This window comes from Heteronotia binoei, chromosome 16 (genome assembly GCF_032191835.1).
Source record: "Heteronotia binoei isolate CCM8104 ecotype False Entrance Well chromosome 16, APGP_CSIRO_Hbin_v1, whole genome shotgun sequence".
Classification (NCBI taxonomy): Eukaryota; Metazoa; Chordata; class Lepidosauria; order Squamata; family Gekkonidae; genus Heteronotia; species Heteronotia binoei.
Window position 1 is genome coordinate 36,458,265 of NC_083238.1, and position 21,559 is coordinate 36,479,823.

A 21,559-nucleotide genomic window follows, 5' to 3' on the forward strand; every position below is an offset into this window, starting at 1 on the left:
CAGAAATGGAAGACTTTCCCAGCGTTGCCTCCTAACACTGATATTCTGAAGTTCTGAGGTAGAGATTCCTTTCAGTCATCATCGGTAGTAGCCACTGATGGAACCTATCATCTGTGAATCTGTAATCCCCTTTTGAAGTCATCTGTGTTTGTGGCCGTCACCACGGTCACTGCCAGTGAATTCCATCATTCATTTAATTTAATTGTTTTTTTTTAAATTTAGCTGTTTATAGGTTCTACTTTGAACTGTCTTGCATGGAACTTTGGTAAACAATACGCTTGTTGATTGTTGGCAGGTTATAAAGTTTGAATGAGTAGCTTGAGATCTGAGAATGTTTTCCAAAAGAACAAGTCTAAAGGACTGTTAAAAGGGGTGGTGTCAATTTAGTATGGAATATAAGTGTGCTTCATCCTGAAGGAGTATCCCTCAGGAAAAGAACTTATTATCTTATTTTTGTTGTTTAAGCAACCCCCCAATACTTTTTTCAATCTAATTTTAGTTCAGGTATAAATGTATAAGAGAAAATTAAGTATTTTTTGGACATTATTGCTGGAGAACCACTAGAAATTCATGAAGGAAGGGTAGCTGTAGCAAACATTTGTGTGAAAAGTTGTGTTATCACTCACAAAATAATTTTTAGCTGATAATCAAAACTTTGAGATCTATAGTTACCAGGGCCCATGTCCCTAAAAGGAATGAAACAAAGTGGTTGTATCTGATCATATGTGCATGGAACACTGGTCTCCTCCCCCCGCCCCCTGTGTTCCTGTCTGGTCCCATATCCCCTTCTACTCCCAGACTCCTGAAGTCACAGAACTTCTCAGGAGTATTTGTGCAGGTCATCAGGTCATTGTGGGGTGGAGAGGGGTTAAACTGCTCCTTTTGTGTCTTCCACAAGCACTGGTCCGCTGATGGGAGTGGAGGAGGAGATTTCATTTCCTATTCCCACCTTCTGGCATAGCCCAAACCTGTGTGGCTATTCTGCTGCACAAGTCCCACTAATCTTTCCAGGGGTCAGTTACTGGAATGAGAGGAATGTGGGATAACTCTTGTACCTTCCACACCTTATTTTAAGCTAGTTCTCACTGGTTCTGGTCATTGAGTTTGTTTTCTTTTGAAGTGTAGAGTAATATGACTTTTTATACCGGCTACTGTTCAGGATGTTTCAGAAGCATGTTAATATATTTTGTGCTAATTTTTCAGTCATTGACTTTTAAATGAGCATGGATTTATTCCACGTTTGAATAGCATTGTAATTCAGCACTTCACTTTGTATTGGAGTGCCAAAGTGGATTGCAAAGGTGTTAAACCAGAAACACTTGAATGTTGGGCTGCGGACATCACATAAGGCTGTGTACTTTTGCCTTGCCTGCATGTATGCTGTAGAATAGTAATATATACGTGTATGTAATTTTTTAAAAAAGCATCATTGATGTATGTGTATGTGCATGAGTATAGTTATTTTAGATATGTATGATGTACACATTAGTAAACTACACACACAGAATAACATGTATATATAAAATTCATATACATCTAAGAAGGGATGTACGAATATGCCATCTGTTATCCTTGTGACTCTTTATTTGTTCACCTGTTTTTGTTGGCTTTTCCCAGTTTGTTTGGGGCTTTTTAAGCACCATGTATATGCTATTGAGACAAAAAAAGTCCATGTGAATGGTAATAACCTTATCAAATTCTGCTATATTATGGTTAGAATATAAAGAAACTGCAGTTTCATCCCAACTGCTGTTAGAATCTAGAATTTTTAAATTGAAAGTGTGTTCATGATATTCGGTGACATTCCTATACTTAATGTATATGTAAAACTGTTTTTTTTTTAAAGGAATGAGAAGTGGAGATGGCAGAACAAGCTGGAGGCATAGTTCAAGAGATGACCTGGCTTTGTGTTTTTCTATGAATGCTATACAGGGCTTTTTTTTGTAGCAGGAACTCCTTTGCATATTGGGCCACATACCCTTGATGTAGCCAATCCTCCTGGAGCTTACAGTAGGCCCTGTAAACTCTTGGTAGATTGATTACATCAGGGGTGTCTGGCCTAATATGCCAAGACGTTCCTGCTACAAAAAAAGCCCTGCTATAGATAAATACCTGAAAGTAAAACATGTCTTTTTTGGATTAAAAGAGAACTATCCACACAGAGAGTGTAAAGTTTCATGCAGTATGATTTGCAGATGTACTAATGGGTTGGATTTAATTGATTTCCTGATGTGCTTTCTTAAATCGGTTATAAATCTCATTTTGGAGTTGTTTACCTGTATTTTGGGGTGGGGGTGGGGCAAAACTAGCGCCTTTTAAATTTGACACTTTGTCCACTAACACATTCTTCATACAAGTATGAAGGCCAAACTGAAAATGAAACAGAAATTCTCACTCAAAAAATGCCGCCCTTCACTTTTCTGCTTTTCTCTGAATGGTTCTAGAACATTTCTTATACTCATACTTGAAAATCCATTATTTAATTCCTCCCCCAGTACAATGTGGGATTATGTTTTGCCATGCATCAAGATTTGTTTGGTTTCTCATGTTGTTAACCATGATGAAGATCCACTGAATTTCTTCATCCAATGGTGGAAGAGAGCTGTTAGATAGTTGCATGGATGTGAATTGATAACTTTTTAGACTTGTATGCCCTAAGGGCAACTCAAGTTGATGTTCAGTGTGCATCATCATCGGTTTGCAAGGAAAAAACCTGGTTTTGATGGATTCATCAAAATAAGTAGAACTCTTGCTACAAAGGAGGGGGCAAAATACCCATGTCTCAGTGAATGTGCAGATATTAAGGGTCAGAATAACATGAGAAATGCCTTATGGTTACATTCCTGATGTGCCATGGAGGAAAGATGCAGTCGCGTGTATCTGTTACTTCTCAATTTAGGTCCCTTTCAGTGCTACAATGTCTCCTGTTCGTCTGCATTCCTCCAATCCTAACCTTTGTGCAGACATCGAATTTCAGACTCCTCCGAGCCACGTATCTGACCCCCTGGACAGCTCCATGGACTACATAAAACTGCAAGAAGAGTTTTGCCTCATGGCACAGAAAGGTAATGGCATGTGTACAAACTGCATCCTGCTGGTAATATTAATTGAGTTTTGCCCAGAGCTGTATATGTATGTGATTTGTGTGTTGCCTTGTTTCATTGGCAGAGGAAGGAAAAGAAGAGGATGAATGGGACCAGGGCTCATTTTGTAGCAGGAGCTCCTTTGCGTATTAGGCCACACACCCCTGATGTAGCCAATCTTTGAAGAACTTACAGGGCTCTCATGATAGGGCCTACTGTAAACTTTTGGAGGATTGGCTACATTAGGGGTGTGTGGCCTAATATGCAAAAGGAGCTCCTGCTACAAAATGACGCTTGAATGGGAAAATTACTGAGAAATTCTTTTTTCAATTTTTTCCTCTGGTCCCTAAAAAAAGAACCTTTGTGTTTAAAATACTTTATCAACACTTTCAGATCTCCTTCACACACAGCCAAAGGCTGTGTGGGAGCTGATCATCCCATGGTGTTTATACCACAGGGCTTTGGGTTTGTTTTTGAACGCTGGAACCGTGTGGGTCGAGGAAGTGTCTTTTACACTTGATTGGCACATGCCAGGTATGAATACAGTCAAGGGGTGTCTGAAGCTTTTCAAAATATATGAGAAACTTGTCAGCTCTTACAATTTTTGTGTCAGATTCAAAGGATACGCTCCATTGCACTTAAGCCCATTAAGACACAGTTCCATTTAATTTATTACACAGCAATAAACATATTTTAAAAAATTGCCTGCTGCTAAGAAGTGTAGGTACAGAGTAGCATGCTGACACACTTGAACAGTAGAGCAGAAACAACTTCTCATAGTATCAGTCACCCTTCAAACAGCCTAGCTCAGCATGTCTCAGAGCCACCTCCAGGCTTACCAGAAATATGTGGATTTTATCCTGATGTTTTTGAAAAACAGGAAGAAACTTTCTTTCAGTGCTGTCCTTGAACAGAATATGGGCAGCAAAGGAAGAAGATGATGACAAATATCTCCTTCTGAAAATTTGATCTTATATCTAATAGTGAAGTATTCCCTGATCTGCAGATGTTTAAACCCACAGACTGGAGCAATTTACATAGATGTAAGATTTTTCAATACAGCCCCCTCCCCTCTCCGCAGCTTTCAGAAACATCTAACTCCTTTTAAAAATGAGTGAGGGTTGTAAATCTCCCCAAACAGAAGAGCATAGCCTGCATTTGTGCACACAGTGTATCTCTATTAGCTGGGCTGCATCTCCCCCCCACAATTGAGTGGGCAGCTGAGTATCCTCCTCTGCCACTGCTGAGTCAGCAGATCTGTTGAGTGGGCAGCTACTGTTGTTGAGGCTGCAAGTAGCCAGGCACTTGGAGAAGCTGTTGCCACTAATATAGTTGAGGAGGGAGAAGAGTCAGGAAGGGCAGCTTGAGCAATGCCTCTGGAGTTGTGGGTGGGCAAGGAGAAGCCTCCTGGCTCAGTCACCTGTCTGCAGTGCTGTCACCTCAGTCTCGGCTCAGACAATGCCACTGGAAGTGGCCAGATGAGTGCCTAGCTGCCTACCTTCAGTGGTTTTGCCTGAACTGCCTCTCCCTCCCCCCCCAAGTTTTTCCTCAGTGGTCAGGCAAGTACCAAGATAGAGACTGCAGGCAGGCAGCTAGGCAAGAAGGAGTGGGTAGAGGAGTAGAGTCAGGGTCGGGAGCATGCAGCTCGGTAGCCACAGTAGGTGGAAGAGAGGGAGGCATTGACAGAGCAGTGGAGTGGGAAGATCCCCCCACAATGAGTACCTCACCATTTAGAATAAGAGAATAAACCTCTGCACGATCAGCAACATTTTGTTGTGGGTCCCCATTTCTATATTCTAATAGTCAACCCAGCCAAATTTGAGGATACTTCAATTTTATTTATTTATTTGATTTGCATTACTTATTCTCACAGGAACTCAAGGCTGATTGCACATAGCAAGTCAATATAATCAACAAAATTGGATATTCAATAATATCCTTAAAAAGGCCTTAGGGCATTTGGTTTGTAGAAGTCTCAAACCAACCAGAAAGAAGTGTATAGCATAAGTATTTACATAACACTTGAAGTGCAGCAAAAATCACATAATAGGATCCTACTTTGAGTAAGCTATACACAGCAGCATAGTCCCTCCCTAATTATCTATCCAAGAAGGTTTGTGAGCTGTTTTTGTTAATGTGATGCAATTTCCTGTGCTCTGTCCCATTATCCAAAGACTGGAGTGGTGAACAAACAAGACCAATCTTTTGACAAACCTGAAAAAAGCCTGAGGTTTGTAGAAAAATCTGAAATATTAAAAAAAAATACACTGGGGAGGTTAAAATAACCTTAAACTGGTAAAAAGAATGCTTGCAGCTTTAAGAAACAAATGCTGTCTGTGATAGTTACATGGTAACTACAACAGTGTGCCTGTCAATTCTAGCCTTGGTTTCTGCATATAAAAAGAGAGGGGGGGTGGCAGGGCCTTTTTAAGGGCTGTTTTGGCCTTTGAGGAGGACTCACTGGGGCCAAGCAGGGCAGCAACCATCAAGCAACTTGCTACAATATTACCTTCATGACCATGAGTGGAAGCTCCAGGGCTTTTTTTTTTTGTAGCAGGAATTCCTTTGCATATTAAGCCACACATCCCTGATGTAGCCAATCCTCCTGGAGCTTACAGTAGGCCCTGTACTAAGAGCCCTTTAAGCTCTTGGAGGATTGGCCACATCAGGGTGGGGGTGTCCTAATATACAAAGGAGTTCCTGCTACAAAAAAAGCTACGGAAAGTTCACTAGGTGTATTTGAGCCAGTCATACACATTCTACCTAACTTACCTCAAGGTTGTTGTGAAGGTTAAATGGAGGAGAGAAGAATCACATATGCTGATTTGGGTCTGCAATTTGCAGAAGGATGGGGCGTAAATGTAGTAAATAAATCACAAATTACCCAATGATCTGGTCTCCTTGCACAGAAGTGCCCTTACTATCTTTCCCAAGTGGAGTTCTGATATGAGTGGTGTACTCCTGTTACAACATGTCCAATTTATGGGAGGACTTTGAATTTGTTTTATCCATTCTGATTTCCCTTTCCCTTGTCATCATCTTTTAAATGTTTAATCATTTAACTGTTTTACCTTTTTAATGCCTATATAATAACTGGTTTTTAATTTATGTAATCTTGATGTTACCTGCCCTGAGCCCATTTTGGGAAGGGCAGGATATAAATTTAATAAGCTGAAGATGAGGGAGGGGGTAGATAAAAGGTAGGCTGGTGTGTGGAAGGAGAGAAGGAAGCAGGCAAAGGGAGAGACTTTAGGGTTTTCAGGAAAGGGAAAGATAAGATAGTGAGGGAGGAGAAGTGAGATGCTCCCTGCAAGTCCTTATGGGTTCCTCGCTTGTTTATCTCTCATTGATAAGCTTTCTGTTGTACCTCATTGGGCGATAGAGCCAACATAATATTTATTTATTTATTTATTTACTTATTTTATTTGTAGTCTACCTTTCTAACTGTCCCTTGAGCCTCAGCAAGAAACAGTGAACTGGAAACAGTGTAATACAGGCAAGAAAAAGGCAGTATAAAAGCATTGGATCACAGGAGACAACTGGGAGTGGAATTCTAGCAGGGGCTCCTTTGCATATTAGGCCCCACCCCCCGATGTAAGCCAGTCCTCCAAGAGCTTAAAGAGCCTACATTGGGTGTGTGTGGCTTAATATGCAAAGGAGCTCCTGCTAGAATTCCACCCCTGTCTATTACATATAATAAATTAGAATTAAAAGGCTGGAGAACAATGTTTGCTTTATAAAAATGGTCTGACCAAAAATGTCCTCCTGAGTGACCAAATTCCATTTTACATATTCTGCAGAATGAAAGAAGTGTGGTTTTGTGCCGCATGAATGAGTTCCCTGTTCACATTCTTCCTTCTCCCTCTATGCACATGGCCCATTCATGACTTCTGGTTTTTTTTAGCAAAAACTATAGTTTGATGTTGTGCTAGGAGCTGGACCTTGTCCCATTCCAGCAAGCTATGTAGGTGCTGTAGGAGGGAACATGAAACATGCAGGTCTGCCAACCTCCAGGTGGTACCTGGAGATCTCCTATTACAGCTGATCTCCAGGTAACAGAGATCAGTTTACCTGAAGAAAATGGCTGCTTTTGCAGTTGGATTCTGTGGTGTTATACCCCCAAACTCCACCCTCTTCAGGCTCCACCCCCAAATCTCTAGGTATTTCCTAATCCAGAGCTGACAACCCTAAAAACACATTGTCAGAGGCAAGAAGGGAATTAGGTCACCACTTGCGGCTGTCAATTGAACCTTTAAAGCCTCTTTTCCCACATCAGTGTCAAGACATGACTCGGTGCTGGCAGTGCAGAGTGAAGGCTGTTCAAATTTTCATGGTCTGAGGTAATGATGGGAAGGAGTTTGGCCCCTCGGTTGTCTCCTCTTCCGCTTCATTGAAGGAGTTGTAGTTTCTTTCTCCAGCATGCAGACACCTCAGATGTGGAGGGGAGGGGGGTGCTTTACTGGGATCTTCCTCTTAACTCTGTCTGGGTAGCTGACCTGAAGAGAAGAGTAAATCCAACTGTGGCCATGACATTGAGCTGAGGGAGTTTAAATAGCTACTGATGGCCCTTGCAAACCCCTCTCCTGGATCAGCCATCAGTGGGACTATTGAGTTTCAAAAAGTTTTGCCTTTTTCCTCCTGTCCAAGCCTGTGGCCTCCCAAAGTCCTTTTTGTGGCTTGTGGTACTTTCGTATCCCCCCTTCCTGCCCCCCTGGGGTCACTGTTTGCCTCAGTAGGTGTGGCCTGAGTGTCAGGAGTGCCTCTTGCCTTGATTTCAGTCACAGTATTGTAAATGACTTCATGTAACCTCTCTGAATTCTGCTGAGCTTATTATTGACCTGTTATGTCTGTACCCAAGGCCGGCTCACCCACTAGGCAAACTAGCCGGTTGACTAGGATGCCTGGAAGGGGTGCACCAAATGGGGCTCATCCCCCTCCCCAAGTCAATTGTCTGTCTCCCCCCACCCTGCCGCTGCCACCACCACCGCCCACCCCCTCCCTTCCCTTCCTCAGCACAGCACCATGCTCCACCCCCACCCCCGCCTATGCGATCAGAGGAGCGACGAGACTCAGCCCTACTCTGGAGGAGTTTTACTCCTCCCTCACTTCCAGTTCACTCCTCCCTCACTTTCGGTTCCAGAAGTGAGGGGGGAAGAGCCTCCTCCAGCGTGCTCTTAGAAGAAGCCTGAGCCCTTGTGTAGGGCTGAGACTCATTACCGCACTCCTCTGATCACGCCAGAGGTGGCGATGGAGCGTGGCACTGCGCTGTGGCACTGCGGAGGGCGGGCGGTGGCGGAGGGGGGAAGTGGGCAGGTAGCCTGCCTGGGGCGCCACGCACCCTAGGGCCGGCACTGTCTGTACTCTGCCAAGTAACCATTTCAACCCTGGGGAAAGGAACTCAGTGACACCGAGGCCAACTGGTGTTATCTGACTCTCGGAGAATGTATACTTTCTTTTCTTCATGCTGAGGGGCTTAGAATGCTAGTGCGGAATGGAGGGGACTGTAATTGGTAGAGGTTGGTGCTTTGCATTTGAATGGATAAAGGATGGACTGAGGCAGAGAAATAACAAGGTCCACACAGACTTACTGGTATGAAGCGAGGTTTACTTTTTGGTACCAAAAGGAGGACTCAGTCGGGCATGGGCCCCCAAAATGACTGAGTTGCATTTCCCTGAGTGTATACAGTTGCCTAGCAAGCAAGCAAGTAGGCTGGCTTAAGCTTATCTGATTTCAAAGATCCCGCCTCCACGGAACTCTCCCCAGTAAATTTCCATGACATGATTCCTTCACTCTATCTATTTACAGCAAGTCGCCTGTAGGAGACTGCTCCCTTATATAATCTTCCAGCTGGAGCTCACAGCTGCTGGGCGGTGGTCAATTTCTAATGGCAGTATTGCAACAGACACCTTAGTTTGGGGGCAAAGCATGCTCTTATTTAATATAGCAATTATTATTATTGTTGGGGGTATTAATTAATTATTCAGGGGCTCTCCTTCAGGACCCAAGTATCATGCATGCTGTACCTGTCTAATCACTTAATAAGCTACCTTTGTTCATCAATGAAAGAGTGGTTATTGGTAAGGACTGTGCAGAACTTGACACTGGGCAGCCACCCTGACTGCAGCAGATGGTCTGGAGCTGCTGGCAGATCCCCCACTAGATTTCTGGTAGCCCCGCTGAGTTACAGTCCTTCCAGCAAGCTGGAGGGCTGTGGTGCAACCCAAGCTGAGGATAGAATCCCTGCATGGACTCTGGTTCCATCCCAGAGATGCAGCTCTTTTGGGGTGCCCAGATGTGGTCACTTGTTGTGTGGTCAAGCCCAGAGGTGCCCCCCCCCCCAACTACAAGCAGGAAAACAAACCATTGCTTAGTGATGGTTTTCTAACCACAGAAACAGTATGAGTTTTGTCAGCCATAAAGCATCTACTTGTTTACATAGCAAAGAAACGTGACATGCGGGCAGTTTTGCATAGCTTATGTTGTTTGTCTCTGCAGCCAAAGATATTTATTGAACATGCCATCGAGAAAACCTCGCACCGATTGCTTTCTTTGCAAAATGTTGCCTAATCAAAGGGGCTGTTTGAAGAGCAAAGTAACCTCTCCTTATTAATGCAGCATTACAGGAACAGTCATACTTGTTTGTCTTTTGAAGAGAGATCAAGAGCAGATTCTGTCAGAAGTAATAGGTCTGTAGCTTCCCTTTGTTAAAGGGGTCATTTACTGTTTTTGTCATGCCTGAGTACAAAAATTCCAGCAGGTATACACAATGTTTTCATGTACCCAGAAGGCAAAGTTTGGAAATTCTTTATCGCAGTTATTTTGGTCTGTAATAATTATCAGAAATGCTATTATCTTCTTTTTAAGATGGTTATTATTGTTAGAACAGCATGGGTGGAGGCAGGCCTCAGATTCAGGGGAAGCTCACAGGAGCACAGCTCCTGAACCTATCTGAGAGTTCTGCCTCCCCTTCTTGAGAGTTCCACCTGCTTGTCCCTTGAATAGTATTGCAGCTGTATAACAATCCCTGGATGAGCTCCACCATCTATTTTTCTACAAAACAACCCCTGGGGTTGCCAAAGACCACATAGTGAGTTCATGGCCAAGGTGAGATTTGAACTGGGGACTTTTTTTGTTTGATCTCTAGGCTGGAATGCTGTGCCAGCTCTTTCTTAACAGTTCATGAATGTGTAAGCCAAAGTGTTTCTTCTTTGCTTTACAGTGCACTCTCTTCTGAAGTCTGCCTTCAACAGCATAGCGATAGAGAAGGAGAAACTTAAGCAGATGGTTTCAGAACAAGATTTCACAGGACACAACATGCAGCTCACACGTCTCAGACAATCGCTTTCTCAGGTATACTTTACATGTGTGCAAACTGATTTTGAAAATGTCCATAATAAACATTTGATTTCTGCATTCTTGGCCATATTGGGAGCTTATAATAAATTTAAAACATTTAAATTTAAAAGTAACCAATCTATAATTATACAATTATATCTATATTTTTATTTTTTATATTTAAACCAAACAAAAGCATTAAATCATAAAACAACTTAAAAGAGAGCAAATGACAATAAAACAGCATAGAAGAAGGGAATGAAAAATAAATCCTGTGTCACAGCTTGACGTGACCATTTAAGCTTGCATAGATGTAGACTACTAATTTCATTCTTTCTCAGCCGCTATAAAGAAATAGCTCAGTTTTTGGGGGGTTTGTATTTGGATATCCTGTATAATCTGTGCTAAACATGTTAATGAAATAAAAGATAAATGTAACCTGTTTTTCTCACTTTTTAAAATTGGACATTTTCTAGCTCTTTTCTTTGTATAACCTTCTCTCTCTCTTTCTCTCCCTTCTGCATCTTAACTTCTTAGTTCTAAGCAGAATACTAAAGCATATAAAAAGTTACATACCATCACAGATGCATAAAATTTTGCAGCTAAAAAGAGTGATAGCTCTGCTGTTACCTTTTAATAAAAGAGGTGATGTCCCTATATGATCTATATTTTGGAGCAAATAAAGGAGATTTCTAGGGTCAGAATAGTAATTAAGTTCAATGATCACATGGTTTCTACATGACCTGCAGCACAGTCACATACTCTTATTAGAGTTTGGTATCTTAAGATACCTAAATGATAAGGCATTAAGGGGCACCGACCTAAAGGCTCACCTATAGCAAGGGACAATCAGATATGAACAGTAATTGGGAAACTTACCAGGTGGAGGAATACCAGCAAACTTGAGTGGGACAAACACATCATACTCCACAGATTGTACTGTTTTAATAAAACTTAAATAGATGTTTCTTAATTGTTCTTGTGGCTTCCTGTCCAGTAATGGAATAAAGGAAGTCCAAGGAAAGAATGAGGAGATGTAGTCCTTGTTTGACAAGTTTATCCCAATGGGAAACATAAAAATCCTCTCTGACTAAATTAAGGTAGCCTTTTTGAGTATTGGAGTGCAGAATTTTAACTTAAGGGGAAAAGCCTTCCTCCAAGCCCAAGCATCAAGTGATGGTTGTCCCAGTTCAGCGCAGAGGGCCAACCCGGCTGCACAGTTTGGAATTCTGCAGATGGAATGCAGATGGAAGAACTGAATGCAAGGATTTCCGTATTTCATCAGTGCAGATACTAGCCCTGTATAAACTTTGCACAGCCACCTTAGTGTTAAACAGTTTGATGTTGGCTGTGTTATACTGAGCCCCAGATGAATAAAAGAAGTGACACCTAATATGGCATTTTGGCAGTTAACTATTAGGGATCCTTTCAGACAGTAAGAGACAAAAGCCTCTGTTAGAGAGGGTAGTCCTGATGTTCTTGATAGGAGAACTGCATCATCAGTAAAAAGCAGGATAGAAACTTTAACGTTAGCAATAAATGGAGAATAACAGTCTCATTTTCTGTCTCCTTTGTTTGTGTTACTGACGTAAATGTAAGGTGAACAATGCAAATAATTTACTTGGGAGTTTTGTGGTCCAGGATATCCAACATCATGAGAAATCAACTGGATATAATAATGTGAGGTCTTACCTGCGGACTTAGGAATTCTCTTGACTTCATGTGATACATGTAACATCAATAGCCTGCAGCCCCAGTCTCCGTCAGACTGACAACCTGCATCCCTTACCTGTAGGGGTGGAATTCTAGCAGGAGCTCCTTTACATATTAGGCCACACACCCCTGATATAGCCAATCCTCCAAGAGCTTACAAGGCTCTTTTTTGTAAGCTATATCAGGAGTGTGTGGCCTAATATGCAAAGGAACTCCTGCTTGAATTCTACCCGTTTACCTGGCAAGATGCTAAGGAGAGGAGAATTACAGGTTATTGGGTTTTTAAAAAAATCTTGCCTTCTGCTGTACTTTCTGCCATCCAGGGTTCTCAGAGCAACATACAACACCTTTTCCCATGAGTCTCCTTTCCTCATCTAGTGACTGAGGCAGACAAAATTACATTGTCCAGCCTGTTAGTTACCCAGTTTAGCCGACATGTAAACAGCATCTGTAACCATATGTAAATTCAAGATTTTCCAAGCAGCTGACCAGATTGAATTAAACTAAATTGTAAAGGGCATTGCTTTCCTCCCTGTTCTTGACCACAGAACTTTCTTGATGGAAAGATTTAGCTACAAGTTCAGATACTGTTAATGATAGTCTACTGGTAGATCTCTGTTTCGTAATCTTGTGCTCGTGATTTGTCCTCTTTGTGTGTTACCTCAAACCATGAGTTCTTGGTGGTCTCCTGCCAAGTACAAATCTTTCTTTTTCATGAGAAAAAAATAGATGGAAAAATTTGCTCATGTTTCACATATATGCTAAACTTTAGCATTTGATCATCCTGTCTCTTGTCTCTGTATTATCTATGTAAGTGTCTCTTGTGTGCATGGTTTGGGGGAATTATCTAGACAGTTTTGTTTTTGAAGACTCTGATCTGCCCTGCTCCAGAGACTTGTAACTTTTTCTTGACATGAAAATGTTGCATACTTATAGTTCATCAGTAACTGTGTTGGAGCCAGTTATGTCCCTTTCATCAATAGGTTATGAAACTGTGACATTTTACCGCTATGTTTATCTATCAGATCACTGGGAATTCTTGACTTTCCCTTCTTACAATGAGATCCTTTTTGTAGAGAAGCTTAAAAGGTGAAAACAAGATCTGCTAAAGTCTCTGAGACAAGAGGGAAGTCTGAAAAGAAACTTTTAATTTGCAGCTCAAATCATTTTTTAAATTCCTTCCACATCTTTCTCAGTTCCTTGAACCTTTAGTACTGCTTGCTGAAATCCCATAATTCCCACTCTGGCTTTCTAACTTGCTAGTGCACTGTTTTTTGCAACTAATAAAGAATATTTAAGTTAGCATGCAGAATGCTATCTTGGTTAAGCTGGTATGTTTTCTGCTGATATAGAATGGGAATTGGCATCTAATACATTAAGCTTGCCCATTTTAAAAAAACTGAATAATCAGACGGCATAATAGGTTGGATCCCGCTGATCCTTTCTTTGTGTGCAAGGGGGGAGGGATCTTTGCTGCTTTCCTGCTCATACAGCAAATATCCGACTTCCCCTTCACGCTCTTCCTAGGAGGTCCTCTGTCCCCCAAAAGTGGTACTTCAGGGTGCAGTTGGGGCTTCAGCAGGCAGGAAGGCAGAGAAATTTTAGTCTGTCTTTCAATCAAAGATTTTCAGTGGGATCCAAGTCAATATGTGCTAATTGTTGCTTTTTCATTTCTCCCAGCCTTCTGATGATTTTTTTTTTGGGGGGGGGGAGGGAGAGAGGGGTATAAAGTACTTTTTGTATTCCTCCCCAAGAGCCAACACTATGGAATGATAATACTATTGACAATAACAATAGTATGGTAATGATGTATTAATGGGCATAATCCTTCAGTATATTAATATTGTTTGCGCCCTGTGAACTGCATAAAAAATAAAAATAAAAATTTTATTTATATCCCGCCCTCCCCGCCTAGGCAGGCTCAGGGCGGCTAACAACATATCCATATAATAATTATACAAAACTTTTAAAATCAGCATTAGTCTTAAAACCATTCTAATTTACAATTAACAATAAATTAACAATAACAGTAGGCATTTCTGGTGCTATTCTATCAATTAACATGATGGCGAAAGTCACTTAGGCAAATCCAGCAATCCAGCAATCCTTCAATCAGCAATCCACAAAGGCCATCCTGAAAAGGATGGTCTTGCAGGCCCTGCGGAATTGGTCAAGGCTCCGCAGGGCCCGCACTCTTCCGGGAGCTGGTTCCATAGGTGTGGAGCTACAATAGAGAAGGCCCGTGTGCGGATGTTCTGCAGTTTCGCCTCCTTTGGCCCGGGGATAGCCAGCTTGTTCTTCCCCGCTGAAGTATTAGAGAGGCCTTGCTAGGTAAACGTAAATAAATATAATGGCTGATCTTCACTTTACTTTACTGACCTTGGATACAAGCAGTAATCAAGCTCACAACCATTGGCGGTGAATGGTATCCAGGCATTCAAATGGCCAGATCCTCCTGTAGTGAACTCAGGCAGTTTTTCCTTTCCTTGTCTTATGCAAGATGTCTAGGACAGTCCTATGCATTTTACAAGTGCAACTGTGTTCGGTATGAACTACTCCCAAATTAATACTCATATATAGGATTATGGTGTTAGGATTTAACTAGGCAAGATGTGGGAGATGCCCAAGTTGTTCCTCAGCAGTCTGTTAACTGGAATGCAGTTAGGGAGAGGGTTGTGTATTTGATTGGCACATTGGTGTGTACCTGTGTGCTTAACCCTTCCCCTGTGCTGTTTTTCTGCTCAGAATTACCCTCTGCACTGCTAACCACAGGTGAAAAGATAATGGGAACATCTTATCTTTTCTGCACAGGAGGGAAAACAGCCAGAATGCATGTCATTCTGATGGGGGGGGAAGGATTAAGCATTGTATGCCCACTGCTGCTACTTTTCCAAACATAGTTACGTGTCAGAGTTTTGGTGCGTTTTTTTAAAGTCACGTTTGCTATTACATCTTCGTTATTGCTTATATCTTCTTCGTGGTCTCTGTGCAGTCCCACACATGGGTTTTCCCGTCAGGACGAACCCTACCTCGGAGATTTTAAAAGCTAGCCTAGGCGTTATTTTTGGCGCGCACTCCCTTCCGTCCTGGGGAGCAGGCATCCACTGCGCATGCCTGGAACGGGAGGGAGGCGCCCCACCCAGCCAGTTTCTTTCCAACCGTCGCCCGGGATAGTCTTACCTCGTTGCGCTCCTCTTTTACCTCAGATCCTAGCCTTCGCTTCTTCGTCGTTTCCTCTCTTTTATTCCATTTTCCTCTTTATATTCTTATACTCTTCATTACTCTTCAAAAAAAAAAAAAGAAAGAAAAAAAGAAAAAAATATCTTTCCTGCTTTTACCTCAGACCTCCCTTCCCCTACCCCCCCTCCCCCCCCGGGCGTATGGAAGGAAGGGATAGTAGAATAACCTTCAAAAGGTGTTCGCATTGTAGGGCAAAAATCCCTACATCGGACGGACATTCACTTTGTTTATTTTGCCTGGGAGAAGCCCATAAAGTAGACGCCTGTGCGCATTGCCTTCAATTCGGCAAACAGGCGCGGAAAAACAGGGCCGCTAGACTGAGAAGTCATCTTATGGAGTCTGTGCTTCACCCTGAAATGTCGCAATCCTCTACTACAAGTAAGTCGCCTCCCCTTCTGTCTCCCCAAGGGGACGGCGCAAGGTCGGCAGCTTCAGTGGCCACTGTTCCCAGCAAGCATAAGCCCGGCGATGCCGCGAAAACCGGCGACGGCGCGAAGACGTCACAACAAACGGTCGCGCCTATTAAATTGAAAACTGGGAAGCACACCAAGAAACACAAGCACTCCGAGCCGAAGGGCCCGAAGGATTCGAGAAAACCTACCGACCCGAAGGAACCGAAAAAATCTACCGACCCGAAGGACTCGAAAAAACCTACCGCTCCGAACAAACCCTCGGAACAACACGAGTCTGACATACGTTGTGACCCGTCCACACCCGGATCCGATACCCAGGAAGCGGCCACTCCGCTTACGGACTCACCGCATCAGCAGACGGAGGAAGTTATCCCGGTTCCGTCCCGATCCCCTTCTTTGCAAGGATCCATACCAGACCCTTCGCTGGAGAAGATCCGAGACCCGCTGCAGTGGACTCAACAACACATCAACCCCAGATCGTTCCGCGATATGTCGAATCCCATCCAATATAGACACGATGCTCATCGCTACTTTGATACTCATCGATTCCCAGCCAGATCTCCGAGCATCGAGAGACATCGGTACCATCATACACGTTTCCCGGAGAGATCCCCTAGCAGGGGGAGGGACCGCTATCGCTACAACCCGAGATCTCGGTCTCCATCCATGTCCCCGAGAAGACGCTACTACACCTCGAGGTCTCCATCAATGGATTCCCATCAATGCTGCGGTTACCACCACTCTCGGTACCGTGCAGATCACCACAGGAACCAATCCAAGGAAGCAACTCCCGTCCAACGGAGTAAGCAGCCAACGAAACAGCCATCTCCGACTCCTTCCACTTCGACCTCTAAACCTAAGAACGCGAGTCCAACCAGACCGGACCCGCAAGCACCCGAACCTGACAACTCCGATGTCGAATCCGACGCGTCATCGGACTCGATGCAATCAATGTCCTCTCCTGGATCCCCAGCTTCAGATATTGCAAAGCCTGCAGATTTGTCACCATCCGACGGAGCCAAAACATATCTGGACTTGGTTGCAAACATGGCTTCTGCTCTTAATGTAAAGCTGACATCGGACGCGCCCAAGGTCACGGATGTAGTTCACGATTTGGTCCATTCGGACCTACCTGCCGGTTCCTTTCTGCCAATGCTTCCGGTGCATCTAGATGCCATTAAAGAAGCCTGGGACAAGCCGGCATCTATTCCTCCCACGTCAAAGCGCATCGAATCCCTATACAAGATCCAAGCTACGGAGTCGAAGTTTCTTTTCAGTCACCCGGCTCCGAACTCGATGATAGTCCACTCTTCCTCCAAATCGAAGCAGACTCGTCATCCTGTACCCCCGGAGAAGGAGGGCAGGAAATTAGACACACTGGGAAGGAAGATGTATTCCATCTCCACAGCAAACGCCAAAATCAACAATTATTTGGCATATTTTGCTGCTTACTCCCACAATCTGTCCTCCCAACTGGGCACGCTTGTCTCGGCTCTACCAGAACCTGCTCAAAAACAGGCATGCACATTATTACAGGAGCTCAATAGAGTCTCCAAACAACAGATAAATACCATTCGTCACTCCGTGGGATGCACCTCCAAGGCGATGGCTGCCTCCATTGCCTTGAGAAGGCACGCCTGGCTTCGCTCCTCTTCCCTACAACCCGACATTAAATTCAAAATCGAAGATCTCCCTTTCGACGGCCAAGGCCTTTTTAATGCCACGACAGACGACATACTCACCACAGTCGACGACAGCCGCAAACGGGCAAAAAGACTTGGTGTGACCCAACAGCAACAGCAGGGCTACAAAGCCAGACCATGGAAGCCAATGCCATTCAAACGCTCCAGGTCCCCTCGACAATCGGAATACTGGAAGCGTAAGGCTCCACCGTCTAAGCAACCTTTCAACCAGCGGCAGCAAAGACCACAACAACCTAAAAAGACTGCAACTGCATCCAAGCAGTCTCTTTGACTCTCCACCTCTGCCACCTCACAACACTTCCAGACTCCTACCGTTCTACGAGAACTGGAAGTTAATTACCACAGACAAATGGGTCCTGAATATCATTTTAAGAGGTTATTCAATAGAGTTTCATTCTCCCCCTGCAAGACACCACTTTGTTGCAACCCCTCCATCCCCTCCCCTCCAAGAAGAGATCATCACTCTTATGGCCAAGGCGGCCATAGAACCTGTCCCAGATCAGTACCATCGGACAGGCTTCTACTCCCGGTACTTTCTAGTCCCCAAGAGGGATGGAGGTCAGCGCCCGATTTTGGACCTCAGGGCTCTCAACAAGTTCATCCACCACAGAAAATTCAGGATGGTCACCCTCCAATCCATCTTGCCCCTAATCCCTCAAAATGCTTGGATGGCGCTGGTAGACTTACAGGATGCCTATTTTCACCTAACAATCCATCAAGGCCACAGAAAGTTCCTGAGATTTGCCGTGGGAAACAGACATTATCAGTTTCGAGCGCTTCCGTTCGGACTCTCCACAGCACCCAGGACTTTTACAAAGTGTATGGCGGTGGTCGCTGCATACCTCAGACAGCGCGGAATTGCAACTTACCCATACATAGACGATTGGCTCCTTGTGGGGCCTTCAAGGCCACAACTGGAAAAAGACATTGCTATAACCCTTGCACTCTTAGCAGACCTGGGTCTCCAAGTCAACCAGCAAAAATCGAATTTAATCCCCTCACAGGACATTCAATTCATAGGGGCTCGCCTCTGCACCACGGACCACAGGGCGTACCTCCCAACAGACAGAATAGCCTCTATTCACACACTAGCCACAGAAATCATGCAACAGCCAAAACAGACAGCTTTCACCATTCAACGCATGTTAGGACTCATGGCAGCGACAACGGCGGTTCTACCACATGCAAGACTCCGTATGAGGCCCCTACAAATCTGGTTTGTTCGTGCATATCGTCCCCAACGCCAATCTCAACAAACCCTCCTAACTGTCCCAAACAACATCCTTCCCTCTCTGGGATGGTGGACAGTTCGAAATCATTTGCTGACAGGCATGCCATTCTTAAGACCAAGCCCGTCAGCGGTAGTTACAACAGATGCATCAAGGTGGGGCTGGGGAGCCCATCTAAACACCCTCTCAGTCCAGGGGCAATGGACGCCATACGAACAGTCGCTCCATATCAACTGCCTGGAGCTCTTAGCCGTCCACAGAGCTCTGAAATCATTCCTGCCAACTCTTCACGGCCGTCACGTTCAAATAGCGTCCGACAACGTGGCGACTGTGTTCTATATAAACAGGCAAGGAGGGACTGCATCTACCCGTCTTTGCAAGCGAGCAATGCACCTCTGGCACTGGAGTATCGCGCATCAGATCCATCTCACTGCAGTACATCTCCCCGGTGCCCAGAACACACAAGCGGACACATTGAGCAGGTACCTCATCAACGACCACGAGTGGTCACTCCACAGGCAATACCTTCTACCAGTGTTCCAGAAATTCGGAACACCATCAATAGATGTGTTTGCTGCACCAGACAATGCACAATGTGCTCTCTTTTTTATGAGAGGTCCGCCCTCACCACAATCTGCAGGGGATGCCTTCATTCAGAGATGGACAGGTCCATTACATTTCCTCTTCCCACCGTTTCCACTGATAACACGATCAATACAGAAAATTCAACTGGACAATACAAATTGTATTCTAATCACACCGTGGTGGCCTCGCCAACCATGGTTCACAACGCTCCTTTTCCTATCGGACAATACTTACCATCACTTCCCCCGGGCCAAGAATCTCCTCTCGCAACAGAACGGCAGGGTTCTTCATCACGACCCGGACAGACTCCGCTTGACAGCTTGGAGGATACTTTCTCAGAATTCCCTGAGGGAGTGAGAAACGTCCTATTAAATGCACGAAAACCATCAACGAGAAAGTCATATTCCATGAAATGGAAAAGATTCTCCATCTACGCAACCAAGCATAACTTTAAACCTTTGTCTGCCTCTATGCCTCAAATCTTGGCCTATACATTGTCATTATCTGAAAAGGGGCTAACTCATTCGTCTTTAAAGGTGCACCTGGCAGCAATCTCAGCTTTTCACCCTCACATACAAGGACGGTCTGTATTCTCACACCCCGCTGCGAAATCCTTCTTGAAAGGAATTTTACACCTGCATCCACCATCACGACAACTGTACCCCAGTTGGAGTTTATCTCTAGTATTAAGCCAGCTAATGAAACCACCTTTTGAACCCATGGCTTCAATCCCTTTGCATCTCCTCTCGTGGAAAACGGCGCTGCTAGTCGCACTTACCTCCGCTAAAAGAGCCAGCGATATTTGTGCGTTTAGAGCAGACACGCCTTACACCATTTTTCATCACGATAGGGTAGTGTTACGACCAGATCCTACCTTCTTGCCTAAGGTAGTATCCACGTTTCACCTCCACAGGGTCACAACTCTACCCGCTTTCTTTCAACGTCCTACGGATAAGGGCCAAGAAGCCCTACACTGCCTAGATGTTAGACGGGCACTCGCCTATTACATAGATAGAACAGCATCATTCAGGAAGGACTCCAGACTCTTTGTGGCCTATGGACGGCACAATAAAGGACAAAAGATATCTCCTCAGAGACTTTCGAAATGGTTGGTTGCTGCTATAAAGCTGTGTTACAGACTAGCAAAGCAGCCGGTTCCAACTACACTACGAGCTCACTCTACAAGAGCTTTGTCAACATCATCTGCCTTAGCCAGAGGGGTCTCCATGGAAGACGTCTGCGCTGCCGCCGCCTGGTCTTCCACCTCGACCTTTGCTATGCACTACGCTCTGGACGTTCGTGCTAGGCAAGATGCCTCCTTTGGACAGGCAGTACTCCGCTCTATCTTCGACTAAGATACGATCTGGATCCGGTAAGTACCAACTTACCTTGGAGTCCACTACTTGCTTGACTGATTTGCATTAACATTGCATTAATTTTTTCTCTCCTACTCTAGTGCCAGCACCCACCACCGTGCAGTTCAGCTTATCAGTCACCCATGTGTGGGACTGCACAGAGACCACGAAGAAGATAAACAGGTTACTCACCTGTAATTGATGATCTTCGAGTGGTCATCTGTGCAGTCACACACGCCCGCCCAACCATCCCCGCTGCTGGCCACTGGTACTCTGCAACCGCTCATCTACTATATCGGCGGCGGGGAAAGAAACTGGCTGGGTGGGGCGCCTCCCTCCCGTTCCAGGCATGCGCAGTGGATGCCTGCTCCCCAGGACGGAAGGGAGTGCGCGCCAAAAATAACGCCTAGGCTAGCTTTTAAAATCTCCGAGGTAGGGTTCGTCCTGACGGGAAAACCCATGTGTGTGACTGCACAGATGACCACTCGAAGATCATCAATTACAGGTGAGTAACCTGTTTATTTTGGCCCTGACATTAAAATAGTTAATGGAGGTGTGCTGTGGATCTCTTAACAGAATTCTCAGCACCTTGCCAAACTCTGACTCCTAGAATTCTTTAGAAGTGATAATTTTAAAAATAGTTAAAACAGATTATGAATGTGTAGTGTAAAAATTCCTGAAGAAAACTTCTGGACAGGTCACATATGAACATATATGAAGCTGCCTTATACTGAATCAGACCCTTGGTCCATCGAAGTCAGTATTGTCTTCTCAGACTGGCAGCAGCTCTCCAGGGTCTCAAACTGAGGTCTTCCACACCTATTTGCCTGGACCCTTTTTTGGAGATTCCAGGGATTGAACCTGGGACCTTCTGCTTCCCAAGCAGATGCTCTACCACTGAG

The 21,559-nt window shown here is 44.4% G+C and overlaps 1 protein-coding gene across 4 annotated transcripts in view; it reads left to right on the top strand.

The window, feature by feature from the left end:
* The window catches only part of OSBPL6 (oxysterol binding protein like 6), a 194,242-nt gene that overhangs the window by 126,231 nt on the left and 46,452 nt on the right, over window positions 1–21,559 (top strand). For all 4 annotated transcript variants that reach the window (XM_060256910.1, XM_060256911.1, XM_060256913.1 and 1 more), the window contains 2 exons: window positions 2,900–3,065; window positions 10,304–10,434. In XM_060256910.1, coding sequence (XP_060112893.1) covers window positions 2,900–3,065; window positions 10,304–10,434 — 297 coding nt within the window. The remainder of the gene's footprint in view (window positions 1–2,899; window positions 3,066–10,303; window positions 10,435–21,559) is intronic.